The 20,344-nt window shown below is 30.8% G+C and overlaps 2 protein-coding genes across 2 annotated transcripts; both read left to right on the top strand.

The window, feature by feature from the left end:
- LOC145194294 (uncharacterized) lies at positions 1 to 1,185 on the top strand. Its single transcript, XM_090071460.1, has 2 exons — positions 1 to 348; positions 460 to 1,185. The coding sequence occupies exons 1-2, from the start codon at positions 19 to 21 to the stop codon at positions 1,183 to 1,185; spliced, it is 1,056 nt and encodes a 351-aa protein (XP_089927586.1). The 5' UTR covers positions 1 to 18.
- Positions 1,186 to 1,993: 808 nt separating this feature from the next.
- On the top strand, positions 1,994 to 19,769 carry LOC145180883 (uncharacterized). Its single transcript, XM_090071410.1, has 15 exons — positions 1,994 to 2,212; positions 2,348 to 2,522; positions 2,977 to 3,170; positions 3,587 to 3,764; positions 3,843 to 3,980; positions 4,800 to 4,829; positions 4,941 to 5,032; positions 7,665 to 7,765; positions 9,870 to 10,086; positions 11,486 to 12,029; positions 12,178 to 15,698; positions 16,012 to 16,434; positions 16,547 to 16,822; positions 16,953 to 17,991; positions 18,094 to 19,769. The coding sequence occupies exons 2-15, from the start codon at positions 2,414 to 2,416 to the stop codon at positions 19,236 to 19,238; spliced, it is 8,007 nt and encodes a 2,668-aa protein (XP_089927536.1). The 5' UTR covers positions 1,994 to 2,212; positions 2,348 to 2,413; the 3' UTR covers positions 19,239 to 19,769.
- Positions 19,770 to 20,344: the final 575 nt, after the last annotated feature.

The following is a 20,344-nucleotide window of genomic DNA, read 5'->3' as shown; positions in this document are numbered from 1 at the left end:
AGAATTGCTAAAGATGCAATGACCAGGTTTATAGAATACTTGGAAACTAGGATTCCAGATAAAGGCACTGAAGTTAATGACTTTAATCTTGCAAGTGTGTTTGATCCATTTTATAGAGGTTATTCTATCACATTAATCAAGGGCAACAAAGATCATTTAGATGGAATAATAGACCAACTGGTAGACAATCATCCAACTACCAGAGAATACAATGAGGCTTATGAGGCTTCATTACCTTCTGCACAGCCAAACTTAGATGAAGATATGGATGATTTTGAGAGAATGGCCATGGAAAATGATGGAAATGATGCGCCAACTTTTGCAGGACCATCAGAGCCTCCTCTAAAGGTAGATATTCATTTTTATTAATAATAATTTCGATTCTTATAAATATTTCCGATACTTATAAATATTTTTTCGATTCTTTGCGGTAAATTCAAATTCAAATTTTTTTTTTAGATGGAATTTAAGAGGTACTTGTCTATGCAAAAGCCAGCTAAGGATGTGAAGGTTTTGGAATGGTGGAAGGTCAATCAAAAGGAACTGCCATTACTAGCTGCTATGGCAAGGAAGTACTTGTGTCCACCAGTGACTTCATGCTCTTCAGAAAGGCTATTTTCATTAGGAGGAAATATTATTAGTGATAAAAGACACAATATGAAGCCAGAGACCTTTCAAAAAATAATGTTCATAAAAGAAAACTTTCCACTAGTCAAATCAAAAATAAGGTCCTGGGACAAAAAATGCCCTGGTGAACCAGGCTATCAGTCTCAACCTCTACCATCCACCTCTCAAGATCAACCTCTACCATCCACCTCTCAAGATCAACCTCTACCATCAACTTCACAGACTCAACCTCTACCATCACCTTCTCAGACTCAACCTCAACCATCTCCATCTACACAAACCCAATCAACCAAACAGACAAAAATGAAAAGTTTTTTGAAACCAAATGAATCACAGTCTCAAAGTCTACTACAAAGAGCTAAAAAAAGGAAACTTGTACTTGAATCACCAATGAAAAAATCACCAATGAAAAAAAACCCTATATATGATGCATCTAAAGATTTATTTAATACTGAAGCTAGTGATAGTTCTACTAGCGTAGCTTATAGCAGTGCTAGTGGTAGTCGCAAGGGCAGCAAGGACAGTGTCACTGATCTCACTGATACTGATTTAGAATAACTGTATTTTTCAACTGTATTTCAACTGTATTTTTGAAAATAAAAATTAAAAAAAATTCAAGTTTTTCAATTCTTAGTAACAATTTCGATTCTTTGTAGCATTTTCGATTTTTTGCGATATTTCCTGCTAAGAACCGAAATTGGAACCAAATTTTACGGTAATTTCGATTATTGCTTAAAATTAGGAGTCGAAAAGAACCGAAGTTATCGGTTCTTTATCAGAATCGGAATCGAAATTTACCGTTATTTCGATTCTTTCTTAAAATAAGGAATCGAAATTTACCGAAATTTCGAATCTTGCCTAAAATAAGGAATCGAAAAGAACCGAAGTTATCGGTTCCTTATCAAATTAGGAACCGAAATTAACCGAAGGAACCGTTTTTCGGTAATTCCAGTCTCTAGCCAAGGAGGTTTAACAAAATTATTATTAAAACTCCTTGTATAATGTATTAAACCTCCTTGGCTGCAGCTTTTAAAATAAACTGACTCTCTTTGAATCAAAATTTTAAAACATTGTAAAAATAAATCAAAATATAGCTACATTCAGCGTCAAAATATTTTTCATACATTAGTTATAAAAAGAAGCATAGATTAAATAAAGATTGTCATCTATTAATTCGTTTACGACTGTTAGTCATTTTTTTTTTTATCGATTTTTTGTAAATAAGATTTTAACATTTAACTAATCGAATGCTATTTAAGCTACATACTGTATACTACGTAGTCTCGTAGGAAGTAAGTTGATATTGCAATATTTATGCTTTGAAAAAAAAAACTACCTATAGCCTGACAATCTTCTTGTTTTTATTAATCGACGCGCGCGCTTAACATTCCAGCCTTGCATAAATTACATAATTTTCGAAACTACGCTGGCAAACTTTTGATCAAAGAGTTGTATTCTAATTCTAGTGTTTTTTGCCCCAAAATAAATCCAGTGATATCTGTTTCATCAGATCAGATTTATTTACTGGAATACTAGATATATAGTGGAAATAATTTACCCTTGTCTTGTGTTGTTTTTTTCAAGTGTAAGTGATAATTAAATTTTATATCACTGGTAACTTAATAGAAAAATTTGCCAAATATTTTAAATCCGCCATCTTTGTTCGGTATATCGCATCCTTCTGATTTTTTTCAAAAAAAAACTACTTCGTATTTTCCAGGAACCAGCACTTTGAGGTGCTGGAAAAAAGCATCTACATGCATCATACACGCTTTCTTTGTGCAACATGTCTCAAACTTCAAGTAATAAAGGAAAAGAGATATCTAGCAAGAAATACACTTCTTTCAACATAAGTCAAACATTCAAATCTAAAGTAGATAATAAAACTGGTTCTGGTGAGTATAAATATATACTAAAGAATTATTTATAAAGAATTTTATTAATAAACTTATCATAATTATGTGTTTGAAGCTCTCTTTCATTTGAAATGCATTAATACATACATACATACATACATACATACATACATACATACATACATACATACATACATACATACATACATATATACATGCATGCATCAATGCATACACATACACACACATTACATACATTATATACATTATGTACATTACATGCATTACATACATATACACGCATACGCATACACACATTACATTTATTATGTACATTACATGCGTTACATACATACATACATACATACATACATACATACATACATACATACATACATACATACATAGGGTAAAAAATATACAAGTGAAATATTAAAGTTTTTTAATTGTTATTTCAAAGTTTATATTTTTAAGTTACATTTTATTTTAAAAGTTCAAGGTCTTCGTCATGGTATGCAAAGTTTGGGAAAAATTGGTCAATCCAGGAGAGTATTACAGCCTGCTAGTTTGCCATCATTAAAAAAAGAAAACTCTGGTAACGATCCTCGTGTAAATTTAGTGCCACCTACAGGTAGTCAAGGATGGGTAAAAAAGGATGGTCAAAGCAGTGTGGATGGGACACCATCTGTGAGTGTTTTTATTTAATCTTTCATTTATGAATATAAAATGTCAGAGCACAATTAAGTGCTTTAACACTCAAAATTTTAAAAATGAAGTTGTTCGTTTGTGACTCAAATGGCTTATTTGAGTCTAAGATTTATTATGTGGAGTTTTTTTTACTAAGGCAGTGCGTTTATTTCAAATACCTGAAAGAAAAAAAACTTTTTTGTTTAAAGAAAGTTTTAAATTAACTACTTTAAATCTATTGTGATAATTTGTTTTAATCAGGCACCTGGTTTACTTTAAATTTTCAATTTTCCATAATGTAATGATAAACTTGGATGAATATTTTGGTTGTTACTTTATTCATCAATAACTTGTTTTTGTTTGTTTGTTTTTAATTTGTTCTGTAACAATTTTTAAAAATATGCATGTTTGTTTAGGGGTCGATAGACCTGACAAAGACAACTGTAGTAAAGAACCCAACCAACAATCAAGAAATTTCACTTCGTCCACATGCAGGTGTGGTGCCTGGAGCACGCCCTTCAACTGGTGGAGGAGTAGTAGAAGAAGGCCAAAAACCATCATGGGTGAGCAAAGTTCAGCCTCAACCTCCTCAAGGTTAGTTATTTGGGTGTTCTTTTTGCATATAATAATTTTTTTTACCTTTGTGTTACTTAAATAACTTATCTAATTTAGGTGCAACCAAATACTTCCAACGAGAATTCCCTACACTTGGGGGAGATGTAGAAAAAGACATCACAGCAGAAAATCACGCCGAGAAAACCGAACAAGATGCAAATCATCTGGTCATGGCCCACCACCAAGCATTTATAAGTAAGGAAGCTCATAGTTTCATTTCTACAGCCAGTGATAAGGTTGTTCTTTAAGATTTTTTTATTTTTTTTATTTAGCAGTTTTACAATCTGAATATATGTATTGTGATTTAGCTTGAAAATATCTTAGCACAATTATAAAAATAATAAATATCATTCTATTTGTCCACAAAAGTAATTTATATGGATATTAAAAGACATAAAAGTATTTTTCAACATTAACTTTCAACATTTGTAAAATGTTGACTTTTTGCATTTGGTTGATTTTTTTTTTTTTTTTTTTTGCTATTTTTTTAAAAAAATAGCAACAAAAAAAAATCAACCAAATGCATTTTTTGTTGGGTTAATCCTTATCAACTCTTCATTTTATTTCACTTTTTATTTCGTGTTTGATTAAATTAGGCTTATGTTTGTAATTCCTTGTTGACCATTCTAGGACTTTAAAATGTATTCTTGCTCTTTAGTTTGCATTTTTAAGTTATTTCTTTTCTGGTGATGATGGTACCTAAAGATTGTTAAAGAAAATCTAAGCAGATATTGTTTAAATTTTCATTCTCAATACATATGTTATATAAAAAAATGATGATATGCTTTTGTACCTAGTTCTTGTAGAATCACTTCTATAGACTACCTAATACTACCAAGTATACTTTATAAAAAAGATGCAACTTATGCTTTTTTTATGCATTTTTTTGTTTTTGTATTTTCTACTTCATTTTCAATTTTTGTACCAAAATGAGACTATGGTAAAAGTTTTAGAAAAATCAAATAAAGTTTTTGTATTCCTATGCTATATATTTCATCTAACATCTTATTTCAGATGGTCAGAAATGGATGGATGGATCTAATAGTAAGTTATACATTTTTTTAATATTCCTATTTGTGCTATATTTAATATTTGTAAATAAAGTTGATTTTTAGTTTGTTGTTTTTTTCAATTTAAAAATAAACATTTTTATAGGTCCAATGATGGTACCAGCAAATTTCTCTCAATTCAAAGGTGATCCAGCACAAATGTTTAGTGGTCAGCAGCAGTGTTATTCTTTTCCAATGGTAAAGTATGATTTGGTTTTGGTATGTTTAGCTATGGAAGCTCAGAGCTTTTTTATATATATATATATATATATATATATATATATATATATATACACTGGCGAGCAAAAAAAAGTGAACAGTACAATTTTTCAGTAAATTATGTATTATTAATCAATTAAAAATATAATACATAAAATATAACATATCGCTTATATTAAATACATATACATACACATATATACGACTCATTTTGAAAAAAAAAATTAATATTTTGTGTGGCCACCACCATTTTTCATCACTTCATTTAATCGACGCGGCATCGACTCAATTAAATTTGCTATCAAACGGTCAGGTATCGTAACCCAAACTTGTTTTATGGCTGCCCAAAGATCATCCAAAGATGAAATATTATTTTTATGGACCTCTTTATCCATATAGTCCCACAAATTTTCAATGGGATTAAGGTCTGGACTTTGGGCAGGCCAATTTTCAAAAAGGAAGATATTGTTATCCTTGAGCCATTTTTTAACTTGTTTAGACGTATGGCAAGTAGCATTGTCATGTTGAAATTTAATTTCATCCTCTTCTAATTCTTCCAGTGTGGGCAGCAAAGATTTTTGTAGAATACTAATGTATTCTTTGGCATTTATTCGTAATCCATCTTCGACTCTATGCAATCTGCCCACACCTTTGGCAGAAAAACAACCCCAAACCATAATTCCAAGATTACCCTTTACCGTTTGGTGAATACAATCTGGATTTAATTGTTCGTTCTTACGTCTAATGCACATCTGTGGACGATCTGAATGCAAACAAAATCGTGATTCATCTGACCATAATATTTTTGTCCAGTCTGTGTTTTTATTATTTTTTACCCAAGCTAACCTTGCCTTTTTATGGCGTGCTGTAAGAAGAGGTACTTTTTTACATGGGTGTATTTTGAACCCCTGATCTTTAAGACGCCTCGAAATTGTCCATCGGCTAACCTTTTTATCATCAGAACACGTAAAAGTTTCTGCGATATGTGTCAGTGGTTTTTCGATTTTTTAAAACATTGAATTTTAACTTGTGACAATCTCTTTCCGTCATTTTTCTTGGTCTGCCAGAACCTTTTTTTCTAGCTGTTGTTTTATTGTTTTTCTGACATGAAAGTATCTTGTGAACTCCACCAACACTAATGTTTACACCTTGAGCTTTCATAATTTGAATAATTTGGCGTATCGATTTACCGGACGCACTCATTCCAACAATGATTCCTTTTTGTTCCATTGTTAAATGAGGTCCTCTGTGAAAGAAAAATGATAATATTTTTAGAGTAATATATGAAGAAAATATTTATTTAATGATAAACTATGTATTCTAAATGAATATTTTTTTTTTCATAAGAATCCAATAACATCAAAATTAAAGGGGATTTTTCGTTTTAAATAAGTTAGAGGCATAAATAATAACCAAAATAAAAATAAAAAAAAATTACCTTTTATTTGGAGACATTTTTTTCCTTTTATTTTTTATAATAATAATATAGCGATAATACGACCTATTTCACCCACGCTCTAATATCAACTACAGATTTTGCTGACAACGTGCACTGTATTCATATCTAATGTTTAGAAGTTTATTCATGTTTTCTTTGAAAGATAAACGTAAATTCTTTGATAGTACGAACAAAAATAAACAAGCTTGTATGAGTTTCTGACCAGAGCTCTTTCATTTTATGCGTAAGCAGTCGCTGTTCACTTTTTTTTGCTCGCCAGTGTATATATATATATATATATATATATATATATATATATATATATATATATATATATATATATATATATATAATGTAACAATTTTAGCCTTTTTTTTTATTATATTGTATAATACCCAATGCTAAAGCCTAATTTTGTAAATATTTTAATACAGAGTTTTTTAAAAAGTTCTTGGTGTTAAGAAAAAAAAAACATTTCTTTGCATCAAAAATATTGAAAAGAGAAAAATAATGATTAAATAAATCATTGAGTGGTGAACAAATTGAATGATTTATAGGTCAAATGGATCATTGCTGCATAAAGCATAAACTTGTGAACTTTATTATACATTATTTGCTACTTTTATTTATACATTTGTTGCTCTTTTAGATCCTTAAGCCAATTTTAAATTTTTGTTGCATCTTGAAAAGAAATTAGTTTTTTAAAGGAAAATTTTTTACATTGATACAAAAATATATAAGTATTCAGCTTCCTATAAACTTAACTTCAGTTGTTGGCTAATGAACTAACTTTGTAAAAATGAAATCCTTACCTTTAATTACTGATGCATTTCTGTCCAGATAGTGAAAATAGATTAATTCTATATTATTCAAATGAGCGATTTTTAAATCTAAAAAGAAAACAGCAAAACTGGATGATGAATTCTTTTGACCAACAAAAAACTTTTTTTTCTTTACATGGTCTGTAAGCAAGTATTAAAATATTTTTATTTTATAAATGTAATAAAAACTTCTGAATTAAATGTTTTTAAATAATTTTAATTAAAAAAAAGAGATTAAAATTTGTGTAAAATTTTTTCTTTACATAAGATTTTATGACATAGCAAATTAGAGTAAATATTTAGAAGTACTATTTTGTGAAATTATATCTTTTAATAAAGTTTCTTAATTTAGCAAATGTATCCTGGAGACATGCATAACTATCCTTTGCATCCTATGTATATGCCATATACTACTGGTCCTGCTGGAAAAATCCCTCTGAATTTATACCAACGGTAAGATAAATTTGTCCTATTATTGTATTCAGTAGTTTTATTATTTGATATAATTAGCAGTGTAAAATGTCATTATAATATTTTAAAAGTATTGCATCTTATATGCACAAATTAAGCCCTTTTTTTTTTAAGTATATTAAACCATTTACTAATAATATCATAAATGTTTAAGTTGGAAAAGCATACATGGATTTAATCCTTTAAAATTGCTGTTGACTATAATGACCTCTAGACTTCAACAGCGATAATTATTTTAATGAAGATTGTAGTATTTTTAGCTGTTAACTATTTGTATATAATTTTTATTTGTAATTGTAAACTATTTGACAATTGCACATTCACATTCTAGCAAACAGTTTTAAAAATGACCCTCACTAATTGTCAAAAATGTTTCTGCTAAAAGAAAATCTACTTTTGGTAGTTGTCATGGTTGCAGGCAATATTTTAGATAATTTTTTATTCTTACATATTTTCTCTTTAAAACACTTTTAAAAACTGTTTTTAAAAACTGTTTTTTCAACTTTAGGCTAAACTCATGAAAGAAGCTTTTTGTATTTTTACACTTTTTTTTTTTTTTTTTTTTTTTTTTTTTTTTTTTTATTACTGAAAAAACTTTCTATATAATTTTAGAAAACAGATATTTTCCTCTATTCAACACCTGGTTTATCACACTTGAAATGAGCTGTCTTTAAATCAATTACTCTAAAATATTACTCTTTTTGAGTAATTTTTTTCTGGCTGAAATGAGGTGTGAAGACCAGTTCTTGAGTCAATAATTTGATAGTAGGACTTACATCAAATACCTAATCATCTGGTCCTTCCATGTTCATTATTTAAATTGTTCAATAGTATTTAGTAAAAATTTCAAAATTTGAAACATCTTTTTTATATTTCTAAAAAATCTGTTTCAGTATTTAAGATTTAGTTTTTTTCATGAATCTTTTTATATAATTATTTTATTTTATTTTTATTATTAAATGTATCACTTTATATTTTATGTATTGTTCTATTGCAATGATTGTATACAAAACCGTCAGTTAAATTTTCATTATCGTATCAATGAAATTTTTTCAATTGTTATCTTAAAGCTACTAATGATAATCTTTCTGGTCACTGTTTTACGGAGATTCAGGCTATTTGCATTTACTTTTATAACATTTGCTGGTCAACTTGACAGGTAGAATTTATTTGAACAGGTCAAAATTTTAATTTTCACAAAGTACAAAGTCATTGACTATTGAACCCTCACTATTTTGTGGTCTGACATGGAGTTCTCTAATAAGTTTTCATGGAAATCTAATCAGTCATAAATTGTATTTTGATGATGGCTTTACCCAAAAAACAAAGTCTCATCAGAATCTTCAAGATTCATTTTTGAGTATAAAAATATACTCATAGGTGACAAAATTTGCCACTGGCTATGAAATAATCATATAAACTGACCATACAATCTAATTGGATGATTCATGGAAATAGCTGGTTGTAAGAATCAAAAATGTTAGAGAAGCTTTGTTAAGATATTGTACAGAATTGTTTGATATTTTTGGTTGTCTGTTTTATGTTAAATCAATGTACAATAAAAAACGTTGTATTATTATACAACCTACTGTTTTTGTTGTACATTAATTTTGAATGTTGCTTTTGAGTTAAGCATTAGCATTTGGTTTTTTGGTTTTTAATGATTAATAACTAACTTCAATAGTTGTCTTTTAAGATAAAATCAGATTTTCAAGTTAAATTTAAATAGAAATCTTTATTTGTTTAAAACAGCTAATCTTTTGGTGAGACAAGTTTTCGTGTATAAATTTGTTATTTAAAACTTAAAAAAAAAATAAGTTAAACTGTTTTAATTGAATAGCAATTCTACATAATGTCTTGAGGAGTTGAAATATATTAAACTTGCTATTGGTCAGCAAGATATCACTTACTTTCCTGGAATTTCATAGCTTTGTTTAAATATGTAAATTATTTTCAATTCAATTTGTTTCAAATGACAGATAGAAATTTTTACTTATTCATTACTATTTGTTAAAAACCAAAACACCAATGTTTACTTAAAGTGATAGAATTTTGCTTTTATTACTGTAATTTTTCTTGCCTATAGAATTCCAAATTCTGTTTTAAATACCAACCCTCAACCAGATCAAACATCTGTCAGTAAAGATTCAGACAAAGATGATAATGGATGGGCTGGTGCACAAGAAGAAGTTGACTACAATGCAAAGTTAAAATTCGATGAATCAGATGAATCTGATGATGATGCAGCAAAAAAACCAAAAGAAGAAAATTCACAAAAGTTGGATCAAAGTGAGGAGCATAAGGTAAAATTATAAATACTTATGCTAAAAATCATAATTTTTTGGCTTGTGAGAAAATAAGGTAAATTATAAATACTTATGCTAAAAATCATAATTTTTTGGCTTGTGAGAAAATGGGAATAATATGGTTATAACAAACCACTAATGGTTTTATTGCATGAGTGGCTCTAAGCTTTTATATTGAATTGTGGTTGTTTTTAAAGTACTTGAAAATATTATTCTTAATGAGGTTATAAAGATTCCAGTTTTAAATTTGTTTGTAATAAGTGAGTCAGGGATTTTAGGGATTAAGTGTTCATACATTTTGTTTTGATTTGTGTTTCTTTGGACAGTTAAAAAGATTGTTTAGTGATTGAATTTAATAGGAATAAAAGATATCTAGAATTCCTTAATACCTTAAAGATAATAAGAATTCCTTGGTGATGTTGCTAAGTTAAACAGTTTAGTTGAATTAACACACTTTTTTTTTATTGACTGCCATTGAATTTTAATCAGAATTGTCTAAGAATTATTGGTTGATGAGATAACTATATGATTTATTCTAAGTCTCATCACTTCTAGTTCTTAACTGTTTGTAGAATACAGTAATGAGGGCAAAGTTGACTTTTTACAATGTGTTGCCTAATCCTCCTTTATTCAGTGTTCTTAAATTATTATGAATATTCTGCAATGCAAATGTGTGCATTGTTCTTTTCTCATTCTATGATTTCACTAGATGAATCAAGAGAAATCAAAAGTTACCTTTTTATTTTTTCAAATTTCCTCTGAGCTTTGTTAAAAAGTACTCTATATGAAATTTTTTTTTTTTAAGACTTGATAAACAACTTAAAGAAATCTAATTACTAGAAGCAGAGTTTGGGCATTGATATTTGATTGCTTGAAAATTAAGTAAACTAGTGATATAGATAGAGAGATTTTTTACATTATGTAATGTTAAATGTCTAGGTTCAAATTAAGTGTGGGAAGGAGGGGTTTTTTAAAAAAGTACCTTTTCGTAAGTCTTATATATATCTTGGTAAATAAAAGAAGTCAGCATCTCAAAAATTTTTTAAAATCTATTTAAAACCAGCTAAAAAGTTTTTAAAACATTTACCACCATTAGGTTGCCAATACTTTTGCTATTACAATATTTTGAGGTTTTGAAAAATCTGACTTTTTTTAAAAATTGTTTCTAATTTGTGAAACCCTTGTTTCAGTTATTTATATTATTACAATTCTCTTTCAAAGACCTACATGCATATAATGTGCTCTGTATGGTAACAAATTGAGATATAAAAAATAGCACAAGATTTTCCACAATATTTTAAAAATTGGGAAAACTGCTTGTCACAACTGTAATTGTTCTTAAAGTTTATTGAAAGGAACTTCATAAAATAGATCTAAATTTTTCTTCTTGTTTTAGCAAGAAAAAAATAAGGCCCCACCTGAAGGTTGGACTGAAAGTCAGAGTTTCCCTACTCAAGTTCATATGCAACCAGCAGCATATAATCATCAAACATGGTCAAGAATGCCTTTTAATTTTGATCCACGTGCACCAGTACCATATTTCTTCATTCCTCGATATCCTTTCCCAGTAGTGATGCCTACACCGTCAGAGCTTTCTGATAGAAACATTGAAAACAAGTCAAAAGAAGCAGAGCATTTAAAAGAAAGTCCTTCAATTAAACCTGATGATAAAAGAGAAGCTGATAGAAAGGCTGCTGCACAAGCTAAATTACGTAAAGTAGAGGAAGATATTAAAAAGCGAGAAGCAGAAAAAAAGCACAATGAAGCTGATGGAAAAAAAACTTCTTCTTTTGAAATAGAAGATAAAGTTAATGTGGGATTGCACAAGAGAAGTGATAGTGAGGCTAGTGATTCATCAAGACACACTCGAGATATACCTCCACGATTTCAAAGGCAGGTTTCAGCTCAAAAACAGTCTGCTACTTCTATAAGTTCTGAAGGTGATTATTTTTTAAGCTCTAAATTTTTAGTATGCTATAAAATTTTATAGAATAGTATTTAGTTAATTTCAGTTCTTAATTTATTTAAATAGGTCTGGTTTTAAATATAAAAACATTTTTAATATTGTTTTTTTTTTCTTTAATTTAGATTCTCATATGCGTACAATATTGAAGAGGAAAGAAAGCTACAAATCAGATGAGGAATCTGTTAAAGATGATGTTTTTAAGAAACCAGATTCTGTTGAATCAACTGGACATGAACCTGAGAAAACACCACATGAAGTAAAAGTGAATCAAACAACAAGCTCTTTAAATCAAGAAACTTTGAAAGCAGAACACAAAAGTTCATCTGAGGTAATTGATAAACCTCACAAGTTGTCAAATGTTACTAACAAAGAAGTGGTTCGTAAACCTACACTGCATCCTGACAAAGAAAAAAAAGGTCTGAAAGAATTAACAGATTTTAAAGCTGAAATAAAAAATCGAGATCAAAAGAAAAATGAAATTATTCTCACTGAAAAAAATCAGGATTCAAGGTTTGACTCAGAACGGTTTGCTGATTTTAAATTAACAAAAGGTCAGGTCAAGAAAACAAAATTAGGTAAAGAGAAAGGTGAATCAGCATCTGCTACTGAATTTCAAGAAAGGGAACCCTCTAGAACTTCCGCTTGGAATAAAGTTTTACCCAATGAGACAAACCAATCTAGTGCTACTAAAAAGTCATTAATTGAAATACAAAAGGAAGAAGAAGAGCTCAGTAAAAAAGCTGTTGAAGGTAAACTGCTTGATAAGAGTCAAATTGTTGCAGAAAGTATTAATGGTCAGGAGAGATCATCTCCTACTGAAAATAAATTTCGAAGTGATACGTATCAAAATAAACCTTTTCCAAAACATGAAAATGAACACCAAAATGATCATAGAGGCCGACTAGATGATGATTCTAAAAGAAGATACAACAAGTTTGAAAGAGATAATCAAAAGCATGATTTTAAAAGTCGAGATGACGGTTATCGTGATCATCCTAGAGATAATTACAGAAAGAGAAATGAATATATTCCTAAAGATAGTCTTTTACAGTCTAATGAAGAAAGCTTGACAAAATCATCACAAAAGGACTATGATGTCAGACGAGAAAGTAGACGAGATTATCCACGATATAATGATCGTGAAGGTTTTAAGAAAGAATATGACAGACCAAAGAGAGATAGGGGAGATAGAGAGTATAATAAATATAAGAAGGACAGAGGTGATGCAGATTATGATAAATACAAGAAAGAGAGAGGTGATGGAGAAAAAGATAGATATAAGAAAGATAGGGGAGATAATGAAAGTGACAGATATAAGAAGGACAGAGGTGATGGAGAAAATGAAAGATACAGGAAAGATAAAGTAGATGTAGAAAGTGATAGGTTTAAGAAAGTCAGGAGTGATTTAGAATATACCAGAATTAAGAAGGATAAAGGAGAAACAGACTATGAAAATAAACATAAGAAAGATAAAGGTGAATTAGAACATGATAGAATTAAGAAAGACAGGGGAGATGGAGAATTTGAGAGGCATAAAAAGGATAGGGGAGATGGAGAATTTGAGAGGCATAAAAAGGATAGGGGAGATGGAGAATATGACAGATTTAAGAAGGATAGGGGAGATGCAAGTTATAAACGTAATGGAAAAGTAGATAAATATTCTGAAAAGTTTCTACCTAAATCTGCCTCTATTGAATTGCAAGTTGATTTAGTAGACTTGAAGCAAGAAATGTCTACTGAAAAGTCAATCAATAAGTCAAATGAAGGAGATAAGATTTTAAAACCAATTAAAAGAGATAATGAAAAATATGAGACATCAAGGAGAGATCGTGAATTTTATAGTAGGAACATTGACAGAAAGAAAGAATACAGTTCTGATTACCACAAACAAGACAGGCGTGGAAGTAGACGAAATGACAGAAAGGACTCATTCTATGATAAAGATTCTGGCAAGAAGTACTCAAACAAGTTTTCTCATGAAGATGACCTGAAAACATCCAAAAGGGATTCTATCATTTCCAAAGAGGTTAAGACAGAAAATATCACATTAGATGCTTCAGAAAAGGTTTCATCTAAAGATGAGGATTTAAAAAATGTAGCCGAAGCAAAAGAACAGAAAGATAGTGGTATAGTGAAGGATATGCCAAAAAAAGATTCTTCTAATAAAGAAGTTATTGATATTAAGTCAGATACTTTTACAAAAGGTGATTGCACCAAAGAGATATCTGTACCTCAGCCTAAATCACCAAAGTATAAGTCAAGAAAAATTGATGATCATTACCGATTTACTGACAAATCTTCATATAATTATCTTGACTCAAAAGATGAAGCTTATGAGGGAGTTGGTCGTGGACGAGGTAGGCAAAGTCGTGGTCATGAGCATTCTTCAGGAAATAAAAGTAATGATAAAATCCGGCTTTCTTTGGAAGACGTTTCAGATGAAGAGTTAATTAGTGGTGATGAAGGTTCTAGTTTAAAGACTAGAAAACCAGGTAAAAAAACTCATCAAAAAACTTGGGAACATGATCGTCCACCTAGATTCCAGCAAAAGTATGAAAATGAAGATGTCTTCAGAGGAAAAGGAGTTAGGGGAAGTGATAGAAGTAGAACAAATCACGGAAGAGGAAGAGGAGCTTCCAATTTTCATTCTCGTGTAGAAGAAAAGATTACCCAAGAAAATGTCAATAAAAATAGTTCTGAAGTGATTGGTTCTGTTGATGAACAATCGCCAATAGCTACTAATCAACAATTTGCTGAACAAAGACGACCTCAATCTAATCAGGATAGGGGCTTTAAAAGCCGAGGGCGCAATTCCTATAGAGGTAATGGAAGCAGTAGCTCAAGTGGGCTGAGATTGGATAAATCAGATTCTTTTTTAGTCAATAGGCAGCAGTTGGGGAGTACTCACACTTCTAGTAACATAGCTAATCCTCAGACTGCTGCCGATAAAATTGATTCAAGTGAACTGGATGAAAATATTTTGAACAAAAAAAGTGCTTCAAATTTAGAAGGCATTTCAACTACTTCTCCGACAAAAAAGAATAAACCTGCTGAAAAAAAACGTGATATAAGAAGAGAATTTGATTTAAGTAACATTGCTAGTGTCGTTTGTATTGATGATATGAAAAATTTTGACTCTATTAGTATCAAATCAACAGAAGATGATGGTTTTGTAAAGGTTACATCAAAGAAGCACCAAAAAGAGTTACGTGATAAATATCGTGAAGAAGAAAAACGAAAGGTTTTACTTGAACAAAAAAAAGAGGCCAGCAAAGCACAAAAATTGGCAAGGAAAGAAAAGGTTGCTTTAAAGAAAGCTGTTGCTCCAGTTCCAGAAGTCTCAGTATCAATTAGCGAACAGCTGCCAGTATCTGCACATATTCCTCTACCTGTAACTTCTGTCACTCCTATCAGTCAGCCACCCACTAGTAATCTTCATGACATGATGGGAGTTTGGGAACCTGCACAATCTTTAATGAGAACATCTCAAAGTAATCCTTTGTCTGATCAAATTTCTTCTGCTGGCTCTGTAAGCTCTAATGCATGGCAAAGACCTTTGACTTTAACATCCACATCTGCTTCATTGCCAGATCCTAGAGCAGTGGGTACAGGAAAACCAGTTAGTGTTCCTGGAGCTATTAAGGTAAAATAAACATATGTTTATTACTAATCAAAACCAATAGAAATCTAATTACCCCCTCAGAACCTATGTGCAGAATTATGCACATAATATTTTGTTTTTTATTATTTTTGTTTTAATTTTCTGTCCCTTTCTCTGTGTGCATGAACCAAATATTAGTATTTGTATTGCCAAAATCATTCAATTAATGCCATCTATAAGCAAGATTTATCAATATTTATTTAAAAAATAATTTTATTATCCATTAACAATAATTTAGGCCTGAAGGGGTTAAAATAGTTTTCATAGGTACTAAGTTTTTTTCTATTTTATTTAGGTAACTATAATGCCTACTCAAGCCACTCCAGAAGCAGCATCTCCAATTGTCACACCTCCACCTTTAGCCCCAATAATATCAGGAAATGGTGTTTCAATGATTTCTGAGTTAGATAATAGTAACACTAATTTAAAGAGAGATTTCGCAAAGAACAAGTCCTCTGAAGGTAAGCAACAACTAAGTCAAAATACACATAAAGCTCAAATTACTAATGATGAAGTACAAAGAAAAGTGAGATCAAATCCTAAGAAAGAGCCAAAGAGTGCAAGTAAAAAATATCTACCTGAGCGTCCACCTAGGTTTCAAGCAAACTTAAGAAAAAATGGTGATGAAAGGACAAAAAAGTATTCTGAACCAAGAAAGGAAAAGTATTCTGGGAAAAGGGATGAAAAATCTCATCGTTTATCAGATAGATTAAAAAAAGTAGGTTTAATTTAAATTGGATTTACAGATTATAAGCTTCTAATGTTGGTGCAGATATTCAAGTAAACTATTAGAATTTTTTTTTTTTTTTTTTTTCCTTCTCTCTTGTTAGGTTGAAAAGTTTCCTAGTGATATTAAACCACCAAAAAGTGTTGAGAAACCTATTCCCCTTAACAACAATGAAGTGTTTTTGAATGAAAATGTATCAGAAGAAATGCAGACTAAATCTCTTCTTTCTGAAGAAGAGAAAGTTGTTGGGTCCAAAAAACCATCCATTAAAACTCAAACATCAGTTGGTAGTTATAAATCTTCTGATGTCTTTGAAGAACCAGTAAAAGAAGTTAAACTTGCTAATCAGTTTCAGACTCCGCAAGACAATATAAATAAGGTAAAAATGAGTTTTTTAAAGATTTTTTACCAAAAAAAAAATACTGAAAGTAAATTTTAAAGTAAGCAAATTTTCTTTGTTAAGAATTGGATTGCCTGTCTATATTTAAATGTACTGTGTTTTTTATTAGTCTCTGTCTAAAGAATCAGAAAAAAATGCCAAAAAGACTGCTCAGTCACTTGTTAAATCAATTACAGGCGATGAGGAGCGATCATTAGAAACTCGTTCATTACCAGGAAGCCCATCTTTAGCTGTAAAAATTCCTGAACCAACTTTGTGTGGACCATCTAGTGATCCTGGTAAAGTTCCTGATCCAAATATTAATAAGTTTGCATCAAGTATTGCTCAAGAGATGAATGAGATGAATAGAAAACTTTTAGATGCAAAAAAAGCTTGGGATGAAACACCAACTGCTTGGTCAGATTCTGCATCCAAAGTCAAAACTGTCAGTGTGGTTAGTTCTAGCTCTGCTTCAGATAGTATACCTGCTCATACAGAATGTCTTCCTACAGTAACTAAATTTGAACAACTTTCTACTGTTTCAATAACTGAGGTTAAATCTACTGAAGAAAAAGCATCACAGTCTTTTCCTAATAAAAGACCAGAACAGCAAAACATTTGTAAAGTGAAACCTCAGCAGCAAATACCCTCTGAAGATAGTCGTGCTTATATATCTACTAATCTTCAGCACAACGTCTCAAACCTTCCAACTCAGTCTAATAGAAGTCGCTATGTTTTAAATATGGATAGACAAGTACAGGCAAATATTTACGAATCTGTCTATAGTGACCAATTGAGAACGCAAGGAAATCAACTAGCATTTTCAAGACTTGGTCATATTCATTCAATTGATCAGGTTGTTCCACCTATGTCCCAACGACCTGAAATGGTTCTTTCATCTTTGCCTGTTGGTAACCCTAATAGCCATTTATTTGGTATCGATCCTTCAATTCAAAACAACCAAAATGCATTGCTGACTTGGCAGGTGGTTTCTACAACAAATGTGCAGCCCACTAAAACTCTTCACTACCCAGCACAGCACCATCAGGGATCTCTTTTTACATCCCCTTCTAGCTCACAACTTGTAATGCCTTATGGAAGTGCGTTTTCACCCCAAAGGAGTAGTACTGGTATACAGCGCCAAGCGTTGATGCAACACAACCAGACAGGTAAAAGTTAATTATTATTTTGACTGATTTTGATATTTATCTTTTGTTAAGTTTTTTTTTTAATGTTTTTTCTTTTTTTTTTTTCTTTTTTTTTTTTTTTAGCAGTGATGTCTCCTCAAGAAGTCAATCTTAATATTCAGGAACCTTACGTAGGCCGCGTGGTCGGGGTGCTTCAGCCTCAGCCTGCTCAATCTCAAGCACGACGTGACCATCATCAGCAGTTTCAAGGGATCCTACCTTCACAACCCCTACTAGGAACAAATTCAATGACATTGCTGTTGGATCCTTCAAATGCTCAAACTCATTTAAGCCAGCAACAACGATCTGATCTCATGAAACATGTTCATGCTAAACCTTTTGAGCCTACTTCTCAGACGCCTCCACTAATGCAAAGTCCTCCTGTGCTTAGTCATCATCACTCAGCAACACCAATGCCGCAGCAAGTAATTTCTACTGTATTTAGTCAGTCAGTTACTCATCAACAAACTCAACAAAAATATTCACAACCCTTAATTCATCGGCAAACCAATCATCAGCAAGCCAATCCATTAGTAGCACCTGTGCGTCCCAGAGCTGTCCATGGTCAGTCATCTGGTACCAGTCCTCCGTTAAGAACTTTATCAAATCACCAAGAACAAATTATGAATAATCATCACTTTGACCAAAATTTTGTTTTTCCAAATGCTCTTGGTCTAGGGCATCCCCCAAGAGGGAGTGTAATACAGCCTGTTCATGTTACACCCCATCCCATTAGCAGTCAGTATGTGGGAAGTTTTCTTCAGCAGCCATATCAGCAAAATGTTCAATCTCGACCACCTACTTTTAATCATTCACAAAATAAACCACCTGGTCCTATTCAGAGACCGTTACAAATATCCCCATCTAACTACTCTTCAATAAATCACAGTTCCAATGATGAAGAGTTTAAGAGGATTCAACGTCAGAAGATGTTAGATGATACAAAAAAGTATTTTCAGTCTGATGGAAGCGCACCGAATGGAAATAATGGAATGGCGAAGGAAGATGTCTCATCAACGTCGACCACCCTTTCCAAACATGATAAACTCATTATTCCTGATAAACAGAAAGACAAAAGATTTGATTTCAAAAAATCTGTTCGAAATGGTGAACAGACTCGAGGCACTAGAAATCAGCGTCAAAAGAGCACCCCCTCTACCAGTTCTTCAATACCGCCTGGAAAGGCATACGATGCGTCACAAAGTAAAAGAAGTACTTCAAAAGTTTAATAACGGACAAGAATTTGTGATTTATTTATGTAATTAATTAGATAAATAGTCGAGTAATAATATTGTGATTGTTTTGTTTTGTTTTTTTTTTCTTTTTTTGTTTGTTCGATTTTATTTTTGTTTTTTTTTGGATTTAAAGTTAAAGTCTTTAGTTTTGTTAATATTTATGAAAATTCTATTGAATATTGGAATTTTCAGTTTTAGATTTGCTTCTAAAGAAAAGTATAATAAAAAAATATAATTTTTGTTTAGTATCTCCTAATTTTTTTCAATCTAATCACTTTTGTTTTGTTAAACTATGCCTTATTTATTCTTTTTTCGATAATATGTGCTTTAGTAGGGTGTTAACAGCCTTATAAAAAAAAAAAACACTCTTAAATTGTTTTTATTGTCGATAGTTATGACGTTATATATGTGTGTTGTGAAAAGTATCAGTTTTGCCTGTTTCCTGAAATTAAGGCTTGATCATTTCCGCGATTTATGTGACGGAAATGTAATTTAATAAAAGAAATAAACAATAATTAATGGCAAGTTTTGTATTTTTTCATTGTTAAAAATATGGCATGTTTTATTTGTATGCTCGATATTATTTTTGACCGAAAATACTATCGAGCATATAAAAAAAACACTTGACTTTAGGATCGTGGGGTGAAAAAATTACACGCCGTTTTGACCACTATCGCACAATTATTGATTACAATATCGCGGGACAACAATCTTTTCTTTTTTTTCTCAGGTTGATAAATTGTAAAAATCTTGAAAACGATTACAGCTAAAACATTCCAAAGAATAAAATCTTGGAAATATATTGAATAACAGAGGTAATATTTGGTTTAGAATTAATTCGTGCAGTTTGACAAGGGATTACGAAACAAGCTAATTGTCTCAGCGTTTCGTTTAGTCACGCATGCGTGCGAAGATCACTGTTATTGCGCATCATTTTCATAATAAATCATTTGATTTAAGCGTAAACAACACTATTTTTAATTTAACTGATAATGCCGATTTCTGTTCCTGATAAAGTGTTTTTGCGGGGGATTCTTCTTCATTACTTTAACATGAAGAAAAGTGCTACCGAAAGTCATCGTATTTTGGTTGAAGTTTAT

This window comes from Hydra viridissima, unplaced genomic scaffold, assembly GCF_058129835.1.
Source record: "Hydra viridissima isolate aposymbiotic clone 2 unplaced genomic scaffold, HvirCarnegie_v1 scaffold_14, whole genome shotgun sequence".
In the NCBI taxonomy this organism is placed as follows: Eukaryota; Metazoa; Cnidaria; class Hydrozoa; order Anthoathecata; family Hydridae; genus Hydra; species Hydra viridissima.
Note: the sequence above shows the minus strand (reverse complement) of the source record. Positions and strands in the feature narration are given on the sequence as shown.